Source organism: Nanorana parkeri, unplaced genomic scaffold (assembly GCF_000935625.1).
Source record: "Nanorana parkeri isolate BGI_ZX_2015 unplaced genomic scaffold, ASM93562v1 scaffold492, whole genome shotgun sequence".
NCBI classification, from domain to species: domain Eukaryota; kingdom Metazoa; phylum Chordata; class Amphibia; order Anura; family Dicroglossidae; genus Nanorana; species Nanorana parkeri.
This window is the reverse complement of record NW_017306760.1, coordinates 282,017-292,968: the sequence shown is the minus strand read 5'-3', so window position 1 is coordinate 292,968 and position 10,952 is coordinate 282,017. Positions and strand designations below refer to the sequence as shown.

Here is a 10,952-nt window from a genome sequence, read left to right as displayed (position 1 = left end):
CGGAAAAAAATATTTTTTTTTGGGGGGGGGGGGGGTAATGAGATTATTATTATCTTGTATATTAGGAAAGGAATGTTCCATTGCATTGATATGGTGTGAACAGGGCAGGGCACGTAAAGAACAAATGTTTTCCATGTGTCCTGTACGTTGAGCCTGCTTTGATCAATGCAGCTCAATGGACATGATGTGAATGAGCCCTAAATCTCATTGGCTCTCAGCTAAAAACTTTTTATTCTAGTTCTTCCCTTGTATTTGCTTTCTTGTATGTACCTATTGGGACACATTTATATGCTGCTTAATAAATGTAAAGGGTATTTCTTCTAAGCTGGAGAAACCTCCCCTGTATGTGCTCCGCTTCACACAACACAGCTAAAACTAATTAACAAAATGATGATAAGCCTACAATAGCCATCTGTTCTAATGCTGCATGTTGATAAATCATGATCTCACCCAAGCTCTGAGGCTTCTATGTTCTAGGACCTCTAAACCTTCCTTTTAGGGTCGGCATGAGAGCCTACAGCAGGGGGTAGGCAACCTCGGCACGCCAGCTGCTGTGGAACTACAAGTCCTGTGAGGCATTGCTAGACTCTTTAACAGCCACAGATATTGCTCACAGAGGCATGATGGGGATTTGTAGTTTCAACCACATCCTGGAGTACTGAGGTTGCCCACCATGGCTGACATACAGAGGCATATGGGATTGATATGCCTGACCATTACAAATACAAGTTCTTTGGCTATCCCTGCCCCTTTGAAGTCTTCACTTTCTTTTTTCATGGCTTTACATTCTGACCACATGGAACAAGCATGTGGCACGTGAAGTGAGTGTGAAGTGGGTACTCCTGATCTACATGCTTGTTTCAGGTCAGTGATGTAAGCATTGAAGCAAGAGGATCAGCATGACAGCCAGGCAACTTGCTTCTTCAGAAGAGGTTGGCAATGGCAGCCTAAGTATGTTACCTCGCTGCACATGCACAGGGCAAAATGTCAGCAGATAATCATATCAGACCTGCGGTGCTCATTATCAGCATGTGTATGGAGGCTAGGTTAGTACCCCAACCTACCCTGCTGCTACACTGGCTTACTTCCCCAACCTACCCTCGCTGCTATGCTGGCCTAGTACCCCAACCTACCCTCGCTGCTATGCTGGCCTAGTACCCCAACCTACCCTCGCTGCTATGCTGGCCTAGTACCCCAACCTACCCTCGCTGCTATGCTGGCCTAGTACCCCAACCTACCCTCGCTGCTATCCTGGGTTCCCCAACCTACCTTCGCTGCTATGCTGGCTTCCCCAACCTACCCTCGCTGGTATACTTCCCCCAACCTACCCTCGCTGCTACGCTGGCTTACTTCCCCAACCTACCCTCGCTGCTACGCTGGCTTACTTCCCCCCAACCTACCTCACTGCTACGCTGGCCTACAAGTTGTAAACCTACCCTCGCTGCTATGCTGGCTGCTACGCTGGCTTACTTCCCCAACCTACCCTCGCTGCTACGCTGGCTTACTTCACCAACCTACCCTCGCTGCTACGCTGGCTTACTTCACCAACCTACCCTCGCTGCTATGCTGGCTTACTTTACGATCTTATACCGCTGATACACAGGCCAACTACCCCAACCTACCTCACTGCTACGCTGGCCTACAAGTTGTAAATCTGACCTTTTCTTTGAACTCTTTGTTTAGACCGGCAGTGATAGACCGGTGATCGATCAAAACTACGAACTTATCGAGTTGTGGGACCGCATTACTTCCGGTTTCCTCAGAACTACGAGGTTTTTACACAAAACATGTTGTGCACGAGCGCCATCCACGGCATTGCCCTATAGACATAGACCACAGCAATAAAGTAATAAAATGATGTAGGATGACAGTAAGCCAGCGCGTTCTTTATCTCAGGTGCCCCACTCAAGCGGCGGCCATATTGAGTGGGGCACCGGAGATAAAGAACGTGCTGGCTTACTGTCATCCTACATCATTTTATTACTTTATTGCTGTGGTCTATGTCTATAGGGCAATGCCGTGGATGGCGCTCGTGCACAACATGTTTTGTGTAAAAACCTCGTAGTTCTGAGGAAACCGGAAGTAATGCGGTCCCACAACTCGATAAGTTCGCACTTTCGAGACATCACCGGCAGTGATAGACCGGCAGTGATAGACTGTAACAATGTGTAGTCCTCCTGTAGCTCTGTCTTGGTACATCAATACTAGTAGCAGTGCTAGCAAGGCAATAACTTTCTGTGTAAGAACCGACCTTCAGAGACATTGCTGAATAAAACACACAGCTCTGCGCTCCTTTTTTGAAATGCACATTTTGGCTGTCACAGTACCTCCATTGCCATTAAACCCTTCTCTGCCAAGGTTATAAATCACCTTCTGTTACACCATTTTATCTTTGTAGAAGGAAGTAATGGTATCTCCCTCGTTCCTGTTCTGCAGTTGTGAGTAAACGGCCCTAACCACATGCAAAGTGAAGTCCCAGTCAAACTTTAACCTGCATGTTTTGTCAGGAAATGGTTACTGGTAACATTCACAGATGTTTACAATATGTAAACTTTTGAGAAGCTGAGAGCAATTTTTAAAAAAACCGAGATTCAGTAGTGAAGTTATTGGTTTATTTTTTTTTAACTGATAATTTTACTTATTTTTTCCTTCCCTGTATATGTCAAATCTTGTTTTACAACAGTGCCATAAAACAGTGGTGAGGGGGGTTTGAGTCGCTTATCTAACTCTTCAGCTGTCTGCTTAATCTGAGCTCCACTTTGTCAGCACTTGAACCTATATTTGTCTTTACCTGCTTAAAAAGAAATGTAGTCACATGGTATAAAATTTGGTTTGGGTTCATGGCTGAAGGTTTTTACTACTAGCTTGTATATTCCAACACCCCGCCCCCCACCCATGACTTAAGGGAATTGTCTTCATGCTGTAAAAGCGTGCATGACACAGTACAAAGTGCACAAGACGCATCAGTATCACATGCTGGACTATGCCTCTCACTTCCTCACAAGCATGTGACCAGGCGACTGGCAGTTTATTGGATCATCGTGAACGGTGTATGGACGGCAATAAAATGAATTCATAGATCCTTTGGGGTGTTTGTGTTCTTTTTGGGTTGTTCGAAATATACAAAGGATGAAGGGTGGAAGGATGTAGACACTGCCTAAAATGTATCTGAACCCAAGAGCAAAAATTTAATTTATTAATATAAATCCATAATAATCAGGATTTGTATAGCGCCTACAGTTTACTTGGCACTTTACAATAAAAGGAAGACATTGGTCACAATACAAATCAAGACAAGATGGTAAGGAGGGTCCTGCTCATGAGAGCTTGCAATCTATTGTAGTTTTACCAGTCCTTAGATTATTATTATACAAGATTTATATAGCGCCAACAGTTTGCAGCGCTTTACAATATAAGGAAGACATCACAAGACAAGATGGTGAGGAGGGCCCTGCCCCTGAGAGCTTACAATCTAAAAGGGAGGGGGAAGTGATACATGAGGGAGCTGTGTGGGGATGAATTGTTTAGAACGTGAAGGTTAGGTTGAGGTGGGATAGGCTTCCCTGAAGAGAAGTCTTTAGGGAACGCCTAAAGGCCGTCGAGGTGGGAGATAGACGGACAGGTTGGGGTAAAGAGTTCCAGAGGATGGGTGAGAGACTCTAGGGAAGTCCTGGAGGCGAGTATGGGAGCAGTTGACAAGGGAGCTGGAAAGCAGGAGGTCTTGGGATGAGTGGATGGTTAGGGTGATATTTTGGGACAAGGTTTGAGATGTATCCGGGGGCAGAGTTGTGGATGACTTTATAAGTGATTGTTAATATTTTATGTGGTGGCTGCATTTTTTTTTTTTTCCCCCTTACCCCCCCCCTTTTGTTTCTTGGTAATCCCGCCAGTATCCCATTTCCTGTCCCTGGCTGACCATGCTCAGATAGCAAAAATGCTGCAGGAGCGTGTCATTCAGCGGGTGGGCAAACTCCAGCTGTGGTGACACTACAAATCCCATGCATCTGTCTCTGGTAGGCTGTGGCTGTGAGACTGTTGCAATGCCTCATGGGACTTGTAGTTTTACCACAGCTGGAGGGCTGGGGTTTGCCCACACCTGATGTAATTGCTCATGCTATCAAAGCCATAATTTTTGTTCTCTTAAAGATGTAAAAATTATAGTTCGAGAGAAAGTGGAGACAACCGGAACCAAAAAAACCCTTGGGAGGAAGCAATGACATAAATACATATTTAGTTCAGACCGTGTTGTAATAGTGTTTTGGGGGGTTTTTTCAAATTTTTTTTTTTATAGACTTATTTTGTATTGGAGTGCCATGAACTTGCGGAAACCGCAAAAGAGTCGTGTGTTCTTCTTGAATCCTTGATGAGCTTTGTGTATTTCTTCCAGATCTGTGCAGTAATCCAGTGTGACACTTTGGAGCTTCATGTAATATACCGCTCACTGCTCTCTCTCCTTGTGCAGGGTGACTGGTCTTGTCCCCACCCCTCCTGTAGATTTCTGGCCCCTCCCACAGCTCTGCTCAGGCTATGCGCAGAGCAGTAATGATATCACTGCTAGTAGATGGACAGATTAATATCTGGGTTTGTAAAGTCATTGGGTGCACACAAAGTGGCTACAATGGCTATGAATATATTTTAAAGGAATATATTTTAAATGAGATGTGATGTCTGGAGTTCACCTTAACATGATCTGAGTCACTTCCAACAAAACGCTTAAGTACTGTCCATGATCGTTTTTCTGATCATTTTCAGGACAAGCTTTTGGAAGTCCTATCTTTTAGAATCGTGTCCTGAAAATGTGACCGTTAGTGCAAATAAAGTATCATAGACCGTATTAAACTATGCTGCATCAGTGTCCCACAGTCCCTAATGTAAAGCAGTCATGGATTTGACATCCTGCACTGATGGGAGCTAATAAGCTAGAAACTTCTGCTTGCAGCTTGGTAAATGGCTCCAAATTTAGGTGGTTATCTATGACAACATGGTCCGAGTGGCAGTTCCGTCCAGACTGCGGTCACCAATCTGCACTGGGTTATGACTGCCTGACAGTGGTTACACCAGCCTCCTGAGTGCATCATCATCCCCCCCGGTCCTCTAAAGTCATTGGCTTCTAGGACTGCTTGCGTCCTAGCAACCAATGACAGCAGGCAGGGCCAGATTCTCAACTAACAGTGATCTGTGTGGTGTACGCCTTCCCAGAGCACTTGTACTAGCCTGTTATTGTGCACCTCCCCTCCCACCCCATTTTTTTTTTCTTTGGGGGGGGGGGGGTGCAGGACCACAGCAAACAGTCAAGATGGAAAGCGGGAGCTGACCAAGGAACATCCATTCCCCATCAGCTCTGTGCTGAATGAAGCAGGGAGCGCTGTGCTCTCAGACCCCCAGATGTCTCCATTAAGAGACCTTGTCGCCTCCAAATGCTATCACATAGGGGCTTGTTATCCCCTTTGTGATAGCAAAATTTAAGTGGGGGAAATTTTTTTTTGATAAATTGAAATCACACTGCCACCCCCGCCATCTGATTCAAATGAATAAATGCCGGTAAGGCATGCATGTGTATGTATTCAAAGGAGGGGGACTCTTTTAAAAAAAAAAACAAAAAAAAACAGTGGGAGTCAGCACTGTTCCTTGCAGTGTGAATGCTAAAATGTTTACTCATCAGACCTCCTTGAATTTTAATTCAGTACCCCTGCTATAAACCCTCAGAACTGGATCAGCCTATCTCTGTAACCCTCACAAAGGAGGAAGGGGCTGTGTATGAGTGATTTATTAGATGCTTTTCACTACCTCAAAAAAACAAAACAAAATGTTCTGTTCATGTTACAGCGGAGATCATTTTCTGTGCAAGTTAACCCTTCACCTTCCCGATGAGCCTCTCTTGTGCTGGTGTTGCAGTTCTTTAGGTCAAGAAGGGTGTAGATGTTGGTGGCAGTGTATATCCTTTAAAGGCAAAGTTCAAGGTTAAAAAAAAAAAAAGTAAGGCTTTGTTTACACCAAGCACATTCCAGGAGCAGAGCAGTTACAGAACGGATCAAAACTGCGTCCAATGTATTCCAATGGTATTTTGGGCTCTAGTTCACACTACAGCATTCAGTTCCAGAGCAAAAAAACTGCAGCAAGCCCTATTTTACCTGCTCTGGAATGCATGCAAACGCACAAAGCCCATTTTTTAAAACCAAAAACGAAAGCATCAAACGCGGTGTAACACACTGCACTGTTTGTGCAGAAACTCATGCAGATCTGGTATGCATTTGGTGTGAACAAGCCCTAAATGCGCGCACATTCGTGAAGAAAAAGTGCATTTTAGTTTTTTGTATTGCAATCAGTGAATCACGGAGACATTTCAATAGGCTCCTGCAAGACTGTTTCTCCAGGTCAGTACGGAGGTATGGACCTTCATTTGTTGGAGGAAGTAATCAATGGACTACAATTAAAATGACATCACTACAACTAGTGGCAGGCAAAAGTACTGCGGGGGAAATCCCTGGATTGAAGGTAAGTATTGCAGCAAGATCCATCTTCTGGCCAGAGTTCTGCTTTGTGTTATCCATTTAGTTTGTCTACTTTAATGTTTTCTCTTGTGTCTTGCAGGCGGCTGCAGCTGCACTGGCATATGTCGGGATTAATGCTATTGTTACCTACAAGCAGTATGAGAATGTGGTTGGGAACATGTATGTGATGCTTCCAGCCGTGATCATTCTATGTGTAGCGGTGTTCATGCTCATTATCGGATGCCTTGGCTTCTGCTCCACCATTCAGGAATCCTGCTGCGGACTGGGATGTGTAAGTACTTGGCTTTCCCTTACCAGCCTAAATTTTATCTTTCTTCCTACTGGCATCTAAAGAACACATTTCTGGGATTAGTTGCATAAATGCTGATCTGTGTCGGCCTCAGATTTTAAAAACGCAGCGGGGAGACTTGTAGCTTCAAGTCACTTCCTTTCTAGTGAGTGTCACGCATATACCAGGGCATTAATATCCATACATGTAGCACAGACACAAATCACCATGGAAAGTGTCAAGGCAGATGTTGATTGCCCAAGGATGGGAGATGTGAAGTTGTGGAACCACCCCTGTTCTAGTTCCATAAGCCCATCCTTGGTGTGCAGAAGTTTGCATGGATGTTAATCCTTCAATTTACATGGCTGTCAGTAGTAATTGTCAAATCAACAGGGAAGAGATGTTTAAACAACATTATAGACGAAAGATAGTGTTGAAGGCCCTCACACCTATTCAGTGATGATTCCATTTTGGTATAGATGGCCTCTTGAAATGGCATTGTATGTAGAAGACGGATAGTGTTGAAGGACCCCCCTACCCCTGTTCATTGATGGTTGTTCAGTTTCATGTAGATGGCCTCTAGCCTCTTGAGAACCAGTTGTCCTCTGTCCAGAAGGTTCAGCTCCCTGTCCTCGAAAGACTGTCCCTTTTTCTTGTGTAGGAAACTGCAAAGTCCGCCAAGTCTTGGCTTGTAGAATGTATAGGCCATGTGTTTATTGAGAAGTAGTTTGTCTCCCCAATGTCTTGGTCTTTGCATTCCGTAGCCAAGTGTTTTTGATTCTTGAGTCATTTGGCTGTGGAAGCTTCTGCCTCTGTGTATTGGTGGGTTTGAAGGACACGATAATGCATTGTTTGGTAAAACTCTTTCCCAGCTACATAAATGACTATATTACTGTGTTCTATTCTCTCCTCTCTTCAGTGGTCCTGTGTTTTGGATTGATCTTATGCATTTTTTTTAATGATAGCCCAATCTTTGTAGTCACAAGCTTTAAAGCCTGCCTGTTGGTGTCTGTGGACCTGTTTGGTAAACAGGTTTGTTAAGTTTAAAATAGGGCAATATTATTATTCAGTCCTGTAATTAATGACAATCTTTATTTAAATCTACAGTTCATCACCCTGATATCCATCATATTAGTGGCTGGAGTGGCTTCTCTTGTGTTGGGACTCGTATACAAAGATAAGGTGAGGAATTAAACAAAAGGTTATGTCCAAATTCATAAACTGAGTCCTTATGACGGTTTCATCTCGGACATCTGAGATTGAGTAATCCTGACATTTCAAAACGTTTGTGCTAAAATGTTCCACTTTGCTGCCAGCCCCATGACCCAATGACACTGGCGCTGAATCACGTTGGAACAATTTGATGTCAAAACTGCGTGTGTATGACTCATTGGAGAGCGTCCCCTTTCTTTCCTATCTCTCAGACTTCATTGTCACTAGGACAGAGATTGAGAGTGGATCTCCATAATGCTGGCAGATCCTTCCTTTCCTTTTTCTTTCCTGCAGAACTAGAAAGGGGGGAGGTTTTACCTGGAGTTGGCTTTTTAAATCGTCGCCTCTTCAAGAGGCCCCCATACTCCAATATTAACAGAAAGCTGATACTTGCACCTACTGGCTAAAATACTGCTCCGGGCCCCTCCCTGTGCTGGTCAACTCTGAAGGTGTAAGTTGTACAATCTCGGCTAAAGGAACACTAAATCTTCTCTTCGGCAGAGATCCCATGACCGAGAGACGGGGCCTTCAGACATGTGGGCCCAACTCGAGGTAGCCCGGAGCAGCCTCTGTGTGGTTCAAACTCTAATTAGTGAAAGCCTCCATCTTGGAGCATATATAGCAAAGGGTGCAGGTTCACCAGGAGGCAGCCCATTCCACCTTAAAGGCGTTCCTCAATTGGGACACTGACCTTGGTAAACCTGGAAATGTATAAATGTATAGTTTTTTTTTTTTTTTTTTTTTTTTACAACATGGGTTTCTTACTTTGCCTAGTGTAATTGTGCCCCCAGCTCTTACAGGGCCCACTTTTTGGGGAAAGTTGACCTGCAGCGCCACCTGCTGCTGAATCTGATATTGCAGTATGCCCAAATGGGCATATTGTATTGCATTAAATTTACAACACATTACGATCATTGATTCTTCACCAGATAGTGTTTGGTGAAATCACATTCACTACTTTATAACTAGACCCCTTACAGTCAGTCGTTACAATTGAATAGACTTCTGTCCATAATGATAGAAAAGAAGCAAGAGGATTGTAGAGGTGGCGAACCTGTGCTAGTAAACTGATGTGTATGTAATCTGGAGGCTGAAATGCTATTTTTCTGTCTCTAATGCTTTCAGACACAGACCCAGAACAAGCAAGCAGATCAGGAAAGTCTGTCAGACTTTTTTTCATGTCAATGACTCAAAGAATCGAAGACACTAGATCAGAAGGGTGGCCAAAAAATTAGCATTTTCAGAAGGAAATATTGGCAACGATGCCCTGTACTTCTTGCGGAAAGGTTTCCTTAAAGTGTATGCCGAATCGGAAGCATTAAACAAGGGTTCTAATTCTTCCTCACTCTATCTACCTATAAAAAGGATACTGGTGGTTATGGCCAGCGTGGAACTCCAGAGTGAACTTTTCAAACCTGGAGTCTCATGAAGACCTTAGATTTGTGTTTCTTATTTATACAGAGCACAAGTGATGGAAATCTTACATGTGTCCTCAGCGGCTCACTGATCTGACATTTTCTTTTACTCCTAGATTAATCCAGAGCTGGAGAAAAACATGGACATCTTATTTAAGAGTTACGATGGAAAAAATATAGACAGTTCAGGAGTGGACTTCATCCAGGAGGAGGTATTTCACAATCCTTGTACTTGATTTCTTTTTTTTTTTTTTTTCTTTTTTATATGCCATCTGACATCTGCAGGAAGTAGAAGCCTCCTTAGCTAGTGGCTTGAAGTTCCTTCCCTGGGCAGTGAGGCAGAAGTGCAGGATTTTGTGCTTTTAGTATTTAAGTACCAGCCACAAGGGCAGCAGCGGGGGTGAGGAACAGGGTGTGCTACTTATGTAACCAACATGGGGCAACTGTTCTTTTGTCCAAATGTTGACTGATTGCCTGGATTGGTTAATGATGCTAAAAGGTGTATGGGAACATTTTAAAGGACAAGTGTACTTTAACACAAAGTGCACTTATCCTTTTTTTGCTCTGACCTAACCCACCCTATCCTTCCTCTGATGCATACTTCGATCCGATGGTTGTGAAGTCTGGGGATTGTTCTGTCCTGCTCGGCGAGTTTCTCTGCCCTGGCTTTGCCTTTGCATTACAGCCCCATACACTTCTATGGGGCCATTGCCCTTCATCTTTGGCCTTGGTACACAACTCCATAGATGTCTGAGGCTGTAATGGGCAGGTGCTGCTGTGATGCAAACAATCATTGGAGGACACCGCCATCAGAGTAAGGCAAGTATGCATCTGTGGAGTAAGGTTTGGGTTAGCAAAAAGAAGAAATGCACTTTGTCTTAAAGTAGGGATGCACAGATACCGATACATTATGCAGCAATTCCGAATGGCAACTGGCTATAGAGGACTACAAATCCCAGCAATACATTATACAGCAATGCAGAATAATACTATTCTGCTTTGATATATAATGCATTGTCTGGATAGGTAGTCCTCTATAGCCGGTTTGCCATTCAGCATTGCTGTATAATGTATTTCTGGGATTTTTAGTCCACCCATAGCTGGTGGTAATCTGCGTTGTATAATGTATCGCTGGGATTTGTAGTCCTCTATAGCCAGTTGCCATCGCTGTATAATGTATTGCATAGATTTGTAGTCCTCTATAGCTGGTTGTATTCTGCATTGCTGTATAATGTATTGCTGAGATTTGTAGTCCCTCTACTGCTTGGAGGCCGTGACAGAACTACCAGGGTTGCAGCTGCAACTGGGCGCTGATGCTCCACCCTTGTCCTGAAATCATTAGCCTGTATTTTTTTTTTTTTTTTTAGAAGAACTGTTGCATGACACTAAAACGGTACTTGGTATCAGCGAGTGGTTGAGGAAAAGTATCGGTACTCGTACCCAGCCTGGAAAAATGGTATCGGTGCATACCTATCTTAAAGTGTGCTCATTCTTTCAAAGCTAGTTTAGGGTTGAAGGAGTAATGTGAAAATTCTTTCAAATTAG

General features: G+C 43.8%; 1 protein-coding gene across 2 annotated transcripts in view; it reads left to right on the top strand.

Annotated features, from left to right (window-relative positions):
* Positions 1-10,952, top strand: part of LOC108790707 (tetraspanin-3-like) — a 31,854-nt gene that overhangs the window by 588 nt on the left and 20,314 nt on the right. For both annotated transcript variants that reach the window (XM_018561020.1, XM_018561019.1), the window contains exons 2-4: positions 6,592-6,783; positions 7,888-7,962; positions 9,524-9,619. In XM_018561020.1, the coding sequence (XP_018416522.1) occupies positions 6,592-6,783; positions 7,888-7,962; positions 9,524-9,619 (363 nt within the window). The remainder of the gene's footprint in view (positions 1-6,591; positions 6,784-7,887; positions 7,963-9,523; positions 9,620-10,952) is intronic.